At 42.5% G+C, this 17,328-nt stretch overlaps 2 protein-coding genes across 3 annotated transcripts; both read left to right on the top strand.

Annotated features, from left to right (window-relative positions):
* Positions 1-480: 480 nt before the first annotated feature.
* LOC135598002 (4-coumarate--CoA ligase-like 7) lies at positions 481-7,557 on the top strand. Of its 2 annotated transcripts, none has more exons than XM_065091524.1 (6): positions 481-1,547; positions 5,985-6,171; positions 6,273-6,418; positions 6,493-6,560; positions 6,941-7,043; positions 7,127-7,557. In XM_065091524.1, exons 1-6 carry the CDS (start codon positions 510-512, stop codon positions 7,250-7,252), a joined length of 1,668 nt encoding a protein of 555 aa, XP_064947596.1. In that variant the 5' UTR covers positions 481-509; the 3' UTR covers positions 7,253-7,557. The 2 variants fall into 2 exon arrangements, with proteins under 2 accessions (XP_064947596.1, XP_064947597.1); XM_065091525.1 differs by having other exon boundaries at positions 6,493-6,564.
* A 4,375-nt stretch (positions 7,558-11,932) lies between these two features.
* LOC103986827 (receptor protein kinase-like protein ZAR1) lies at positions 11,933-15,910 on the top strand. The gene is made up of 2 exons (XM_009404939.3): positions 11,933-13,808; positions 15,025-15,910. The coding sequence occupies exons 1-2, from the start codon at positions 12,230-12,232 to the stop codon at positions 15,705-15,707; spliced, it is 2,262 nt and encodes a 753-aa protein (XP_009403214.2). The 5' UTR covers positions 11,933-12,229; the 3' UTR covers positions 15,708-15,910.
* The last annotated feature ends 1,418 nt before the right edge of the window (positions 15,911-17,328 follow it).

The raw sequence follows: 17,328 nt of genomic DNA, 5'->3' as shown, positions 1-17,328 counted from the left end.
AATAATGATATGTCATTCGGTATTTATGGGTTGAATTCACCTTATCAGTCCTTGTGGATCCATCTAAAGCCTTAAAACAAGAAACATTTTCTATATTTACAATAGTGTCTCTCACGTATGAGTTAAGAATTGAGCTATATATAAGATATGATATGATATAACCATACAAAAATTATACCCAACAATGAATTATAAGAATATGAAAATTCTTAAAATTTATTATTGTGTAATGTAGAGTTACACCCAACTTAAATTTACAAGATCTTGTTCATCATCAATTAAACAAGGAATAAAAATATTCCAATCATTTTAAGCCTATTAATGACATTTATAGAGATCCTTCCAATGTTTTGGATTCGCATATATGTCCCGCTAAATTAAATGTCACATATTATATCTCGACATTTGAGTCAAATCGGACTAATCGTATGTACGTTTTTGGCCTTTTCTTAGACGGCTCGCATATAGACCTTCATAGCGCAAGCAACTCCACTGGCTTTCCATTTGCGATGGAGGAAAAGGCGGTCACACCTACACCGCCGTCGACGTCGCCGGCAATCGATCCCAGGAGTGGTTTCGACGCCGTCTCCAGGACTTTCCACAGCCTCCGTCCGCCCGTACAGTTGCCGGCCCGCGATCGGCCGCTCTCCTTCACCTCCTACGCCGTCTCCCTGCTCCCATCCCCGCTCCCTCCCCTCCCAGCCGTCGTCGACGCCGCCACTGGGGATGCGCTCTCCTTCCCCGATCTGCTGTCCCAGATCCACTCCCTCGCAGCCGCCCTCCGCACCGAGGTCGGCCTCTCCAAGGGCCACGTCGCCTTCATCCTCTGCCCCGCCCGCCTCGACGTTCCCCCGCTCTACCTCGCCCTACTTTCCCTGGGCGCCGTCATCTCGGCTGCCAACCCCGCCTCAACTGCCGCCGAGCTCGCCCGGCTCGTCGGCCTCTCCAAGCCCCGCGTCGCCTTCGCCACCTCCGAAACCGCTGCCAAGCTCCCTGGCGACGTTCCGACGATCCTCCTCGACTCCCCTCGGTTCCGGTCGTTCCTCGCCGGCAGCGGAGGGGAAGTGCCGCCGGAAGAGGAGGTCGGGCAAATGGATGTGGCCGTCATACAGTACTCGTCGGGGACGACGGGAATGGTGAAGGCGGCAGCCCTGTCGCACCTCAACTTCATCGCGATGGTGGCAGGGTTCCACGCTTCACGGAAACTGCCGGCAGAGCGGAGGCGGCGAGAGGCGCCGGATGTGACGGTCGTCGGAGCGCCGCTTTTCCACTCTATGGGGTTCTTCTTTTTGCTTAAAGGAATAGCACTGGGGGAGACCACCGTTGTCATGGGCGGCGGCGGCGGCGCGAGGGAGATGCTGCGCGTGGCGGAGAAGTACCGGGCGACTTCTTTGACGGCGTCGCCACCGGTGGTTGTTGCGATGGCAAGGTGGGAGGAGAAGATCGACCTGGCAGCGCTCGAGTTCGTGACCTGCGGCGGAGCGCCGCTGCACGAGGCGGCGGCACACCAGTTCATGTCTCGATTTCCCGATGTGGAGCTCCGTCAGGTAGGGTGATTTATATTAGTACTTCTCTTTTATTTGTTTATATTAGCCTTTATTTGCATGAGACAAAAAAATTATAAATATAAGTTGAATTTTTATAAGCGAAAAAAGAAAAATAATAGTCTAAAATTGTAACGATAAAAGTGTGGCAAATAATTATACAGCTCTTTTCCTTCCTAAATTAAAAATGGGGTGGATTCAAAGCTCTCTCAGGCCATTGGCTGAGAGAGGCGGGTCACACGTGCGGTTGTCCTCCTACCGCCAATATAATAGCACGACACGACGCGACGCGTGCGTCAAACTTGGTCGTCGTCGGGGTGTTGATTGGAAGTCCAACCCCTGTCGCTGCATTAAATCATGGAGGATAACAGAGCCATTTTTACTAGGTAATGCAATAGTACACTCTTTGAGTCATCAGTTTCCTTAGGTCTTTCCTTGCAATAAATATTCTAGTAATGCTTGTAATAATTTACCATGGCCAGCTATGATTGCTGGCACTGTCAGCTTCCTTGAACCCAAGACACAGTTAGGCAATTGCTTTGCGTGTGGCCAACTGGAACAGATCTCAAGTTTATGGAATGTTGTCTCTTGAATAAACCTGGATAATGAGATCCCTTGACTTTGAAGGAAGGACAAGACTGATGCACACGATGTTCTTATTGTGGCCCTAAAAAACAGCAATATTAGGTGCATTAAAGGCAGCTGTTGCACTAAACTTTTCTTGGTATAATAGATGACGAATGCAGAAATTTTCTTTTATCGTCTACTTCTCCTTTTGTATAATGCTACTGCATCATCTGCCAAATTCCAATAGATTCTGATGCTATATTGTGTAAAAAAGCTTACTAATATTTTAAATGAACTGTAAGTTCACCTTCCATCTTGTTTTGAGCCCCTTCTTAATGGTGGTCATTTCATTTTTTTTATAGCAGTCACTGCATAGGATGAGTTCACTTAGTCTCCCTTGGGTATAATAATAAAATGATGGAAGAAGAAGTTATTTATCACTCATCCTGAGCCTTACTCATCCAGTCAAAACAAATATAGTAAATGGAGTAACCTATCAGGTTAAAAACACAAAATAATTGACTTTCTTGATTTTTAGGTTTATTTAGTAAACTGAATGAGATTACCGGCAATAGATTGTTTTGGTAGGATAGGAACATGCAATCCACAAGTGTACAGTTTCACCATGTTCTCAAAGTAATGCATGTTATTTTCATGACATTGGTACATGAACCAAAAGGAGTTTTAGAAAGTAGTACTGTATCTTCATTGAATAGACCATTCCTTGACCAAGATGAAACCTTAGAATTTTTCATGTTCAAACAGAATAGAAGTTGCTACAGAAGCCAAACCAAAATTGAAAGAAACATTTTAATTTCAGCTTGGGTATATTTGATAAGAATTTACCATGCCATGTGGATATTTGATTACTTGTTTTATTTATTTATTTAATTTTTGCTTTTGTGATTATATATTTTTAAAATTATTATTTAGTTTTTTTTATGAAAAAGAGATTATTATTTACCAGGGTTCATCTTATTGATCTGTATCAGTATACTAACTGGCTATTGATATAGTACGTATTGAACTGTACTGATGTATTGTGTGTAAGTATGGCAATACGTACTGATGACACGAAAAAATGATAAAAAATAGTTCAAAAATTTTTAAAATAGAAAATTAAAGATTTTTAAGTTAGAAATAAATTTAATTTTAGTATAATTTTAGCAAAAATAATCTAAATTAGGACTGAACAATGATATTTTTTTGGGTCTTAAGTAGCTTTGTGGTATGTTTTGGACTGTCCTTCGGTTGATATTGAATTATCCGTAAAGAAATGATTTGAATTATTAGATTATTTTTTAAATAACTTAAACTTTAAGAGTCAAATAAATTAAGCAATCAATCGATGAATATACTTGGTTCTACCATAAAAAATAATAACATGACTTCATGGGTGATGAATCGGGGTCCTCGATCCTATGTATTTGTAAAGCAATTTGACATGTTTGTTGGACCCAATCTTGAAATAGATCTTACGACATAATATTGATATATCATATGCTATTGGTGCATCGATATGGTGATTGTTGTAGTCTGATCGTCGTGAACTACACATGTTCAAAGTGGCTCTTAAGACAAGTATGATTGTAGTATATATTGGTGCGGAGTATGAAAAAAATCAAAACTTTTACTTTCATCACTGATTTGCTACTCTGTATCATAAGATCGATCGTACTACTGTTCGGAGAAGAATAACCAACTATTATCATACTGCTATTGGCTGTAAGATTTTCCATAATACGACAACTGTTAATACGAAAAGCTTTGCTCTATGTTTATATCGTGTAAGCTTTGTTGTAACTACTCAAAATCATCTATTGCCTTTCCTTTCCCCTTCTATGTGTAAACTTGATCAGTACCTGGCCGAGCTTCATGGTATGAATCTTGGGTGATGTGTAAAATACTGCTCCTTGATCCATGCACCACTCTTAAACTGTGTAAATGGGACCATCAACTCCCCAACGTCGTAGCCATCATTAGTTGAGGCACTATTGTCAACATTGTTACTATGTTTTTAAACCTAGTGGGTTGTTAAATGCAATTAAGAATGTGTCTTATCACCCAACTCAATTCTTTCCAATGATGCAGTTGATGCCACTACCTTCCCCTTTGCCTTTGCCTTTGCCTTTGCCTTTGCACGCTCGGTGGACGACTGTGATGGTTAGGTGTCTCTAGTTTCTTGAATAGTTTGACTCGATGTTGGCCGACCCTTTCTGCCATGTTTTGACCAAGGGAGATCTTCAAGTTGTTGAGGATATACGTCCTTTTCTTTTATTACCTCTGTAATAAAATATATTAATTAAATATATTAATCACAACATAATTAAATATATTAATCATAGAATTAACATATTTAATTAATCCCTAATTAGTCCTCTTTTACCATTATAAACATATCAAATACCCTGATAGGTATTAAAGATATTGAATTGACCCAAAATAAGTCAATTCAATAAAATCGTTATTTAAACCACTAATCACAACATTAAAAACTTAATTAAAACATAGCTAAACCCATTATACCATCATATAAATCACCTTAGTATGCAAAATATAAATATTTGACCCATTATCTAATTACAAAAAATTAATATTAATCATAACATTAAAGACCTTAATTACTCCTTAATTAACGCTATTCTATCATAAAAAATACATCAAACAATATTTTAGACATTAACCACATAGAATAGGCTTAATCATTTTATAAATCAATAGAAATCTAGAAAGAGAATACATACCTCTCGTTTAGAATGTTCTTCCTCTGAATTAAGTATTAATCCAGCTAAATTAGCCTCTTGAATTTGATCTAATCCATAAATCACTGCCTTGTTAAGTTTAAAAGAGTTCAAATGTGAGAATGAGAAAGAGATGTGAGTGAGAAAGAGTTAGAGAAAGTGAAATGAGTCAAAAGAGGGGAAGGAAAGGGTTTAAAAACCATTTCTATTGGTTCAAATGGTCGAATTGACCATTTGAAACAAGGTAATTTCAACCCTTGATTGGTATTAGTTAAAATTTGACTATTACCGACTGATACAAGTCGGTAATGATCGGATTTTGATCGTTCTAATAGATATAGACCTCGTATCGCTAGATACAGGGTCATGTGATGTGTATTGCTCGGTATAGGGCGATCCACGTATTGGTCCCATGTCGGACTGGTACATACTGTTCGTACCAACACCAAATTTACTATTTATAACCTATTTTAATTTTTTTTTAATATTTCTAAGTTGCACCTTTGCAAATAGACATAAAAATATCATCTTCTTCTTCCTCCTCTCTTTTTCCTCATCCTCCTCTTCTTTTTCCTCCTCTTTTTCTTCCTTCTTGGAGGATGATGTCAAAGGGGTGATAAAGTTGCACCTTAGCAATGGCGGTGAGCGACAATGACAACGAGGATGAAAAAAGTGCTTATGAAAAAGAAGATAAAATCAGTAATACTAGGGCTCTAAATAGTAAAATAATATATTATTATTTTAAGGGATTGTCAATAGTAGAAGAAACTGAATAGTAAGCTTATATTAAAATTGAAATTTACCTTCCTTCTTTTGTAATCAATTGCAATGATTTCAATTTTGGCTGTAATCCTGAGCCAGTACTTCTTGGCCCTTGGTGGACTTTAGCTTCATCTAAAGAAACAGGTGTTGCAATTTTTTGTCATCTTAAATACAGCCCTTGATGCCCCAGTATGTTAGAAGAAAATATTTGGTCAGTTTATGCATATTTGGATGGATACAATTAAAAATCATGCAACTTTTTCTATGAGATAATAATGATGATTGAGTAAAACATTTTCTACTGATCCTTCATTTTGCTCTTTGGCTTTGAAAAATCAACTGATAAGATTACATCCATTCTTCATGTCAGGGTTACGGATCCACTGAGGGTGGTGGTATAGCAAGGATGATAGATCGTGAGGAATGCCTCCACCTGAGGTCTGTTGGTCGCCTGTCACAGAATGTTGAAGCTAAGATTGTGGATAGTGTCACAGGTGAGACCCTGTCAATTGGCCAAACTGGAGAATTATGGATTCGTGGCCCTTCAATCATGATAGGTAATGTAGCATAATGCATTCTTACTTGTCTGAACTCAAGTGACATGAGCACTCAACCAAAAGAGAGATATTTGGTTGCTCATTGTTTTCTCTTATGTCAGGTTATGCAGGAGATGAGAAAGCAAATGCTTCCACCTTTGCTCCGGGTGGCTGGCTAAAGACAGGTGATCTCTGTTACTTCAATCAAGATGGGTTTCTTTTTATTGTGGATAGGTTGAAGGAAATGATCAAGTATAAAGCTTACCAGGTCAGTGCAGAATTCTCATCACTGAAGTAAATATGCCAAGACTTCTCATCTGTTGCAATGTGGACGTTTTGCAGGTTCCACCTGCTGAGTTGGAGCACTTGCTTCTATCACTACCTGGAGTTGCTGATGCTGCTGTGGTTCCGTACGTATCCAGTGATGCAACTTCAATGCACTTTATTTATACGCTGTTCATGCATCATTATCATCAGTCGTTATGAATTTTTGGGCTAAATACTCCATCAATCAATAATCACAACTAGTTTCATTAATCTGCACTCAGACTATTTCTGCATTGAAACATCAATGCAGTATTAGTACGTTCAGTATTAACCTATTAAATCATTTGATATTTTCTGCAATCAAGAAGGAAGTACCTTGAACTGTCTGTAAATATTGACAGCTTAGTTGTTCTTAAACCAAGAAAATAAAAACATCACTTGTTCATTAAGGATCCTCTTTGTTGATTAGTTTGAGTTTAGATTCTACCCTCTTCTTCCTTAATGATTGTTTGCAAAATAACAGTTATCCTCACGAGGAGGCAGGCCAAATACCTATGGCATTTATTGTGAGACAGCCAGGAAATAACCTCAAAGAAGCAGAAATCATGGATTTCATTGCAAAGCAGGTATCTTTGTTTATGATTCTGCTTCAGTGTTTTTGTATTTTAAGAATTGAAGCACAGAACGTGATTTTTGTTTTGTATTATAGGTAGCACCATACAAGAAGATTCGCAAAGTTGTTTTCACCAGCTCTATACCGAAAACAGCATCAGGAAAGATCTTGAGGAGGCAATTGCGCAACCATTCAATTTACAGTTCCATGTCCAGACTATAATGTGCATCGAGTTATCTGCACCATATCATGATCATGAGTTTTCAACCAAAGTCCCATTTTAGCATCTTTGTCAAACTCTTTTAGATGATATGTTTCACCTACAAAAATCTGAAATGACCTCAGGATATCATCAGTCTACAGTATTTTATGATTACTGTTCTTTGCATCTTGAGCTTTCAGGATGCTGTAAGTTATTGTTTTTTTGCATCTTAGCTCTATTGTTGATTTCATTTGTTGCCCAATGGCTGTTTGGCTCTGAATTATTGTTCTTTGCATCAATTAATGTCATGGGCTTAAGCCTGTTACCCATTATGTGTCAACCAAGTCAACAATAGTGGCATCTTAATGTAATTTCATATTGAAAGTGGGTGAAAATGATTCAAACCCATCAAGTTACTGGAAGAATAATTACATTGGGACGATTGATATGTATTGGGTTGGGGCCAACCATATGTGATTTGGGTAGACCCGATTAAGTTCGGGTCGGATCTTCTCCTAGTTGTGTTGCCTTTTCTTTCTGTTCGCGTCGTCGTCTTCGTAAGAAGCCTTTCTTTCCCTCTTTAGCTTCTCCCTCCTCCTCGATCTAGGGTTTCTTATCACTTCTTCTCGCTTGTTGATTCGTCTTCCGCCATCGTCGTGTTCGTGAATCATGAAGCTCGACGCGAGTGGTCTCCAATACTTCCCTTCGGTCGCCGGAGGCGGCGTCGACGGTCTCGGCGAGCCCCTTCGTTCCAACTCCCGGATTCCTTTGATGTCTGTTTCTGATGGGTTTGTTGGTTATTTGATATGATGACGGGATTGTTGTGATACTCGATGTATTGATTTGTTGCCACATTTTGTTGTGATGCTCGATCCAGATGGTGAAGGGGACGACCACGCTGGCTTTCATCTTAAAGAATGGTGTCATTGTGGCCGCCGATTCTCGAGCTAGCATGGGAGGATATATCCGTAAGCATTTAATGCTCCATGTCATTGGGAGATTATGCTAGAGCTGTTTGCATCTTGTGTGTGCTTCTGGTTGCTTGATGATTAACTATTAAGCAAACAAGAAACTCGTGATATTTGACACAGTGGAGATCAACTTAACGTGGAGATCTTCATTATCTGATAGTTCACCTAGTATTGTATTAAGGATCAACTTGTGATGTATGTCCACAATTGCGTTTGATAAAAACTTCGAAACTAGTTTGATCTTCTTAGACAGATATTTCTTGTTAAAGTTTTGACGAAGCAAGTGGAGTTATTTGCTTTTACCTTTTCTCCTTTCTTAATCACAAAGGGATTATAGCATTATTGTTATTATGTGAACTTAAATGAGCATAGAGTGACTCAAGGAAAATTAGCTGATATATTCATTTTTGAGAAAGCAAATGAAACTGAGGTTAAGATATGAGTTCTTTCTGTATGCTAATCACGATAATATTGGCATGGTTGACACAGAACTAAGATACAAATGACATCATACTGATGCATATTCGCAGAGTTCAGTGTTTTCAAAAGGTGTTTGGCCGTTGACCTAGAGGCTCAGGCAAGGTGAGGTGAGTCTTGAGCACCTTGCAAAACCTTGGGGCGAGGCATTGCAACGAAGCACTGCTCAGGTGCTCACCTGAGTCCAAGCGCCGAGCACTTGAGCTTATGGTTCGATTGAACGAGTAAGTTAGTTCAATCAAACCAACTAATGTACCCTTACACCTCCCCCAATCCCGTGCCCAACCCAGTGAAAGCAAAACCCTATGTCCGTTGCTACAGCTTCATCTACCGTTGTTCGCCACTGCAGCTTCGGCCATCGCCTTCTCCTTCCCCTACCTTCCTCCACAGCTGTCAGTTACTTCTCTTCTCAATTCATTCTCTCTCATTTCAATTAACTTGCTGCACCATATTGAGATGGTGCTTACTCACTTTGTTAGGAGTTAACCCTATTTAGTATCATATTGAAAATACTATTTAGCATAAGTCTCCGTCAGTAGAACCTTTGTTTAGCATATCAGTTTTATTTGATATGCCATTTTTATTTTTATGATCATATTTATCAATCATACTATATTTTTAATTTTAATATTCTAGAGTGCCTCGCTTAGTTCGCCTTGCACCTTGGTTGTTTTGTAACCTTGGCGCATAGCGCTTTTAAAAACAATAGCAGAGTTACACTACTGCCACAATTTTCACCAATACCATAAATTTTAGCCAGAATTGCAGAACTATGATTGATTGAGATAGACTCATCTAAATCTGCCAAACTAGTAGGTAAATCAGTATACAACATTCATTGACTCTCTAGCACCTTCTTGATTTATTGTTCTACATCATCTGTTAAATATTCTGCATCGGTTCCTGTATCTCTGTCCATAACAAGAATTATTGCAAGCCCATGAATATAGAAAGAGCTTGATTCTCAAACTCTTGGCATTTGAATGACTCTTCAATGACTAAGAAATGATTTAAAAGTTTGCAATTCTATTAAGGATGGTGGTGCTGGTAATGTGGAGCCTCACACTAGCAAACAACAAGAAGTTTCTATCCTCAAACAAATGCTTATTGCCAGTAATACAGTCTCAGCAGTAACACTTGTATTGTTGTTCCAAACAAATTCACTTCCGCTAGGTGTCTACGATAGCTAAGTATTGCTTCTTCAGCTGCTTATTGCTTTTGCACAACCAGGAAGTATCTCATGCATCCACATCTTGAAACTGTTTTGCACAGCCAGGTTTGAACATTGCATTGTCATCTTTTCAATTTCCACAATTTGCAGTATCCATAGGGTACACCAACTTAATATCTTCCTTCCAAATGTGAACTGGATTTTGTTCTGCTTTCACATAATGCCAGGATATATGAAAAGGCACACATAAACCAAGATAGTGACTCTGGTACTTATCACTCCCATGATATCTTTCATCATCAACTTCTCTGTGTTAAGAAAATCATCTAGATCAATCCATATATGCTCGGTACAATGGCTGGTGGTGCTGCAGATTGCCAATTCTGGCACAGGAACTTGGGCATCAAGTTATAGCTGTGCTTTTACTCATCCATGCATATTTGTGTGCATTGTCCATTAGTTGATCTGTTTAATTTAGTGGAATTCCCACCTTAGTTATGCTATCATTTGCTTATGGAATATTTTACTAGTTATCAGTTTCATCCTATACAGTACTGCCTACAATAACTGGCAAACAAGAGATGGATCTCAGTCACTAGTGCTTCAAAGCTATTAGCAAACATGCATTACTCTTACTGTGGAACGGGCCTTTCGGTAGGGACCATGATTGCTGGATGGGATGAAATGGTATACTCAAGTTCCAAATCAGTCCTTTTCTTCAGCTGTTTGACCTGGTCTCTTTCGTCTTGGGAACCTGGATTGTATTATGTTGACAGTGAAGGTGGAAGTCTCAAGGTAACACACTTTTCAGTCGGGTCAGGAAGTCCATGAGCTTATGGTGTTCTGGATAGCGGGTAGGCATTCGTTCTGTTGCTGTATTTTGTCATGGTAGTTTAAAAGCAATTAACTCATGTTCATTGTCACTTAGTTATCACTATGACACGACACTTGAGGAAGCTGCTGAACTGGCATGTCGAGCCATCTACCATGCAACATTTCATGATGGAGCTAGTGGTATGCTTATTTCTTTTTCTCAGTTATTGTACATTCTCTAGCTACTGCTAATGATAAACTTCCTTTCTTCACTCATGGTGGGTTCGTTTTCAACTAAATTTCTTTGATCGAATCTACCTACTAGTTTGAACTACTTTTTTATCATTATCACCCAAAAATGGTACAATTATGTCCAGAAAAACATGTCAGACCTGTTCTCCTAACTCCATTGATTAGAGAATTGCCTGTTGCCTTTGATGTTATAGACAATCAGATCAATTATATTTTTACTGAATCTAGATACTGTTGTTTGTGTTAGTAGAATAATATAAAGTAACTTATTTTATGAACATTTCGATTTAAGTTCTGCATTCATGACAATGAAAGCAATCATTCTATACTAGATGTCAGGACTGTGAAGCTTTTTCTTGCAGTTTTTCATGTCGGGCCTGATGGTCGGAAGAAGCTTTCTGGAGATGATGTTAGTGAGCTTCACTGCAAGTATTATCCTGTCGTCCCAACGTCTGTTGAGCAAGAAATGGCTGAAGCTCCAGCAGCCTGAGAGACCAGCCTTATTGATGTTTGTGTATCATCGAGATTATGATTGACCACTTCCGTCGGGGTATATTGCAGACGAGGCAACTTGATGTAAGCCACGTTCTGCTATCCGTATAACTTATTTGCATCGTAACGACAATTCTGTGCCCAAAATGAAGGGCCATCAGGTAGTGTTCGAAAGTCGCATCTGCCTATATTATCAATGTTGATGTGACCACCAATTACTATGTTTCCAATAGCATATAATATACGTCATGTCCTTTATTCATCCCATCGATCTGTCGCTCATGCCCCATGTCCTTCTTCTACTCCAATTTACTCTCGTTCGTTGCTCCACCGGCAAAGGATGACATCCACCACAATGGATCGCTCATGATGTCCCGTGTAGAGTGTGCCCAGCTAACAAAACAACCTTGGCAGCCAACAAAGCACGAACATGTTCGTCCACGTCCAAACGCTTCTTCTCTAACCCCAAAAAGACGCATAAACGTAACACCCAAGATAAAGCAATCACACCCCACCCCACCCCACCCCACCCCCACTCCGCTCCTCTCCTCGCCGCCTCTCCTTTTAACAACAGTAACAAAAACAACCCCCACCAACGCTCGAGCACATCATTTCCAACCCCTTCCCCCCTTTGCGTTGCTTCTACTGCTCCCTTCCCACGCCTGCGCTTCCCATCGGGCCCCCGCGATTAAGTATCGCCCGCACCTCTCTCTCATTCCACAAATGCATACGCATTAACGCGCGCACTCCCTCCACCTCCCGCTCCTCACTCTTAAATACTCGACCACCTGAAACCAAACTGCTTCCACCGCCACTACTGCATGATGATGAGGAGGAAGTTGCATCTGTCGATCATCTTCTTCTTATGTGTAGTTTACGCGATTGCCCTGGCGAGGAGATGCGGGGCGTTGTCGCCGGATGGGCTGTCGCTCCTCGCCTTCAAGGCGGCGGTGTCGGAGGACCCGTCGTCGTCGCTCGCTGGGTGGAGCGAAGGCGATGAGGACCCGTGCCGGTGGCCGGGCGTGTCGTGCGCCAACATTACCGGCTTCGCATACCCGCGCGTGGTCGGCATCGCCGTCTCGGGCAAGAATCTGTCTGGTTACATCCCGTCGGAGCTGGGCACGCTGTTATTCCTCCGCCGGCTTAACCTCCATAGCAACCGCCTCTCCGGGCCCATCCCCGCACAGCTCTTCAACGCCTCCTCCCTCCACTCTCTCTTCCTCTACGACAACCTCCTCTCCGGCCCTTTCCCCGCCGCCGTATGCGACCTGCCCCGCCTTCAGAACCTCGACTTCTCCCGGAACGCCCTCTCCGGTCCCCTACCCCCGGCGATTCGCGGCTGCCGCCAGCTCCAGCGACTTCTCCTCGCCGGGAACAGTCTCTCTGGCGAGATCCCCGCCGGGATCTGGGCTGAGATGGTGGGGCTCGTCCAGCTCGACCTCTCCTCCAATGAGTTCGAGGGGCCCATCCCGCCGGACCTCGGCGAACTCGACTCCCTCGGCGGCACCCTAAATCTCTCCCACAACCGCTTCTCCGGCGCGATCCCCAGCACGCTCGGCAACCTGCCGTCGACGGTGAGCCTCGACCTGCGCTACAATAACCTCTCCGGGGAGATTCCCGGGGCAGGGTCGCTGGCGAACCAGGGCCCGACGGCCTTCCTTAACAACCCGGGGCTGTGCGGGTTCCCGCTACTGATCCCCTGCGAGGCGCGGACGGAGCCGGCGGCGGAGGCGCCGGGAGGGAGGCGGGGGGCCGCGGCGGCGGCGTCGGCTGGCGGGGCCGGGGCAGAGGCGGCGGCGGGCGAGGCGACCGGGGGGATGAGGGCGGGGCTGATAGTGCTGATCTCGGTAGCGGACGCGGCTGGTGTGGCGCTGATGGGGCTGGTCGTTGTGTGCGCGTACTGGAAAGTGAAGGATCAAGAGAAAGGGTGCGCGAAGCTGGGAGGCGAAGGGGGACGACCCGGCCGGCGGTGGGGTTGCACGTGGTGCGGGGCGGCGGGAGAGGACAAGGGGGAGCAAGGGTTGCCATCGTCGGAGGACGAGGAGGAGGGTGTCGCCGGGGGCGGCGGTGGTGCGGAGGGGGAACTGGTGGCGATGGACAAGGGGTTCAAGGTGGAGCTGGAGGAGCTGCTGCGCGCGTCAGCGTACGTGCTGGGGAAGGGCGGGAAGGGGATCGTGTACAAAGTGGTGGTTGGTGACGGCGCCGCGGTAGCGGTGAGGCGGCTGGGGGAAGGCGGCGGCGCCGGAGGTAGGTACAAGGAGTTCGCGGCAGAGGTGAGGGCGATGGGGCGGGTACGCCACCCCAACCTGGTCAGGCTCCGGGCCTACTACTGGGCGCCCGACGAGAAGCTTCTCATCACCGACTTCATCTCCAATGGCAATCTCACCGCTGCACTCCGAGGTCAGCTCTCTCTCTCTCTCTCTCTCCCATTCTTCTTCTTCGGCACATCATTAATCAACTAGTTAATTAATTAATCTTAAACTAACAACTAAGACGTCAACATTATTCATTCCCATCTCATCCTCCGAATTAGAACCCAAACCCAACGATTTGACCAACATTAAGCTAAAAGCCGACACCAGGCACAGCAGTGTTCTGTTCGGGGAATCTTCCAAGTGAAGACCGGAGAGACTGCGTTCGTCCTCGTCTCCTGCCGCCTTTGTCGTCAGGGCGCAGGCGACTTCAGTTGGGTTGGGGTGCGGCGCGGTGGATCACCGCTCAATTAATTATTCCCGAGTACTATATGCCCCCCATTCATCAAATATACTATAAGCATTTTTACATATACAATCCTTCCCAAATTAATGATTTCCTTATTCACCGTTTTAAATTGAAGTTCCACATGTGCACATATATCCTGCAAAAAGCTAAAATCCATGGTATCAAATTAAAAGTAGTATAGAAGTCGACAATCATGCACACGAGGAGCATTACCTCTTTCTTTTTGTTCTTAATTCGGGATTCAAATGTTGAAAATGAATGATCTAAACATTAGCCGAAGATACCTTTAAAAAATCAAATTGTTTACCTAATTCCCACCGAAGGCTTTTTTTTTCTTCTTTTATATTTTTTATAATTTTTATTATATTAAATTAAATTTATCAACTATACTTATAGTGTTTTATGCGTCAGGATATTTCTACATAAATAATTAGGGCAAGGCAAAAGGTGTAGAAAAAGATATATAATTGTACAGCATTAATTGCTTTCTCATCAAGTATAATTATGGGTGACACTCATAATGGTATAGACTAGCCAGAGGAAAGGGGAGTAGTACACAAGTTAATGTGCGACCTAAAAGGCGACGACTTCCGTGTCCTCGAGGCAATCTCCGTTTTACTGTGGTTAGTCAAACAGCTCTGTACCGTCAAATACACTCTCCACTCGCATCTTTTGCACCATTTGGACGCCCACTTTGATTGAGACATTAAAGTCTAAAGACGTTTAATCTCATTTTAAATAATATCATAAGTAATCCAAAAAAATTATTTTCCTGCTTATGTGAAGCTCGTGAAACCTTTTCTATATTGTAGATTAATTTGGGAAGTAATTCCACTTTTAATTTATAAATGTGAAAATTGTGGTAAATTAAGAAGACGTTAACAATGTTGGTTAGGGCGGTCGGGGCATCCGAGCCTGTCGTGGCCGGTGCGAATGCGGATCGCGCGGGGAGCTGCCCGCGGCCTCGCCTACCTTCACGACTGCAGCCCCCGAAAGCTCGTCCACGGCGACCTCAAGCCCTCCAACATCCTCCTCGACGCCGACTTCAACCCCCGCATCTCCGACTTCGGCCTCCTCCGCCTCCTCTCCCTCGCCTCCTCTCCCTCCTCCTCCTCCGACGCCGCCGCCCCTTCCTCATCCACCACCGGTCTCCTCGGCGCCGCACTACCCCAATCCGCTAAGTCCACCCACCTCGACCTCCCCAGCCCCTACCGCGCTCCCGAGGCGCGCGCCGCCGCCGCGTCCGCCGCGGCCCTCCCCACGCAGAAGTCCGACGTGTACTCCTTCGGCGTCGTGCTGCTGGAGATGCTGACCGGGAAGCCACCGGAGATGTCGTCACCGTCGCCGTCGTCGTCGTCCGGGGAGCAGGTGCCCGGTCTCGTAAGGTGGGTGAGGAAGGGGTTCGAGGAGGCGAGACCGCTCTCCGATCTGGCGGACCCGGTGCTGCTCCGCGACGTGCACGCGAAGAAGGAGCTGGCGGCGGCGTTCCACGTCGCTCTCGCGTGCACCGACGTCGATCCGTTGGCCAGGCCGAGGATGAAGATGGTATCGGAAAAGCTCGACAGGATCGTATCGTGAAGAGGGTGAGAGAGTGAGAGGAGAGAGACAACATTGGTACGGCCAAATCCCGCTCTGAGTCGGAATGCTTTTATGGGGAGCAAAGAACGTTGTAATGTAACGTTGTGTGATGATAATAGGATTACAAAGGGCAAGCTGAGGAAGATATGAAGTGTTTGCTAAAAAGATAGATAGTTAAATATGCCTACTTTCAAACATTGCGTCTTTAAGTTGGGAGTGAAACGATTATATACATGATTTTCTTGAAAAAAATCGTTTTTGGAATTTTCTCGGAAGATGCTTTTAGTTTTTAGTTTTTCAATTTGAGGATCTTTGCCACCTTCCTCACCTCCGCGTAAACATTTGTTCGCTTTTATCCCATCATAGCCATTATAGCCACATATGCTCCATGATGATGGTACGATCGAAATGATAAGGAATGTGATAATGGGTGCGTAGGTAGTCATGGAACGAAAGCATAGAGCCTTACATAGGAAAGGAGGTGACAGGGTCAAAGAAGATAGATGAAATTAGAATGACGAAGACGATAAGGTGTAGGTGACCACGACAAAAAGGAGGCGACGAGGCCTCGTGAAAGAAAAGGAGATAGTAGAGGGACAAAAATAATGAAATGAAGGTGGCCAGGATGAGTAGAAAGCGATGATCGACAATGCTATCCAAATGAGAAGATTGAGGGATATACAAGCCATGATTTCAAACATTAAAGGTGTTTTAGAAAAATCGAAAGATTTCTAAACATTAAAGAGCTATAGAAGATTGAGGGATATACAAGCCATGATTTCAAACATTAAAGGTGTTTTAGAAAAATCGAAAGATTTCTAAACATTAAAGAGCTATATTCTTTTATCAGAGCTATAGAAAAATCCAACTAACCATAACTATTTTAATATATTTCAAAACCAAGCATGAAATTTCTAAATTTTCCCACTTTATATCAAATTTAGATCAAAATATCATAGAAATCTTTATAATATCTGAATGATAATATCCATTTGCAACGTTTTAAGTTCAGTATCAAAAGCATTATAACTCTATCTTACAATACTATAAATAGAAAACTTTACATGTCTATTTAAAAAAAATTATAAATTCTATTACAACAAATAGCGTACATGATTATCACAAATGCACATCAAACAAAATTTCTGTTACACCAACACGTCTCAACGGAGACACATTACAACTCCATTCGAAACTACTGTAATATAAAAGAAAGTTTGTATCATACAAGGATAGTTTGTTATCTTTACATAGGAAACATAGAAACGATGGTTTAGGGAGCTAATTATATATTATCTGTAGTTAGCTATCTTTAGTATTTAGTATTTGATTCATGTACTTTACAAAATTACACTGATGAAACATCTAGGCTCATTTATCCTAACATTGTCGATTTTATTAATAAAAATATAAAAATAAATAGTAAAAATATAATTTAAATATTTTTAATTGATGGTGACGGACGACGTCGGTAGTAGTGGACAACGGTGCCGTGGCATATTGCTAGGGAGAGTTTGGTTTAAACTTCGTTATAAATTAGTTGTCATCATCAAAAATGGGGAGATTGTTGAATCTTGGATTTTGATGATGAAATCAATTAATAGAGTTTATGATCTAATCT

This window comes from Musa acuminata, chromosome BXJ2-1, assembly GCF_036884655.1.
Source record: "Musa acuminata AAA Group cultivar baxijiao chromosome BXJ2-1, Cavendish_Baxijiao_AAA, whole genome shotgun sequence".
Lineage (NCBI taxonomy): Eukaryota > Viridiplantae > Streptophyta > Magnoliopsida > Zingiberales > Musaceae > Musa > Musa acuminata.
This window is presented reverse-complemented; position numbering and strand designations above follow the sequence as displayed.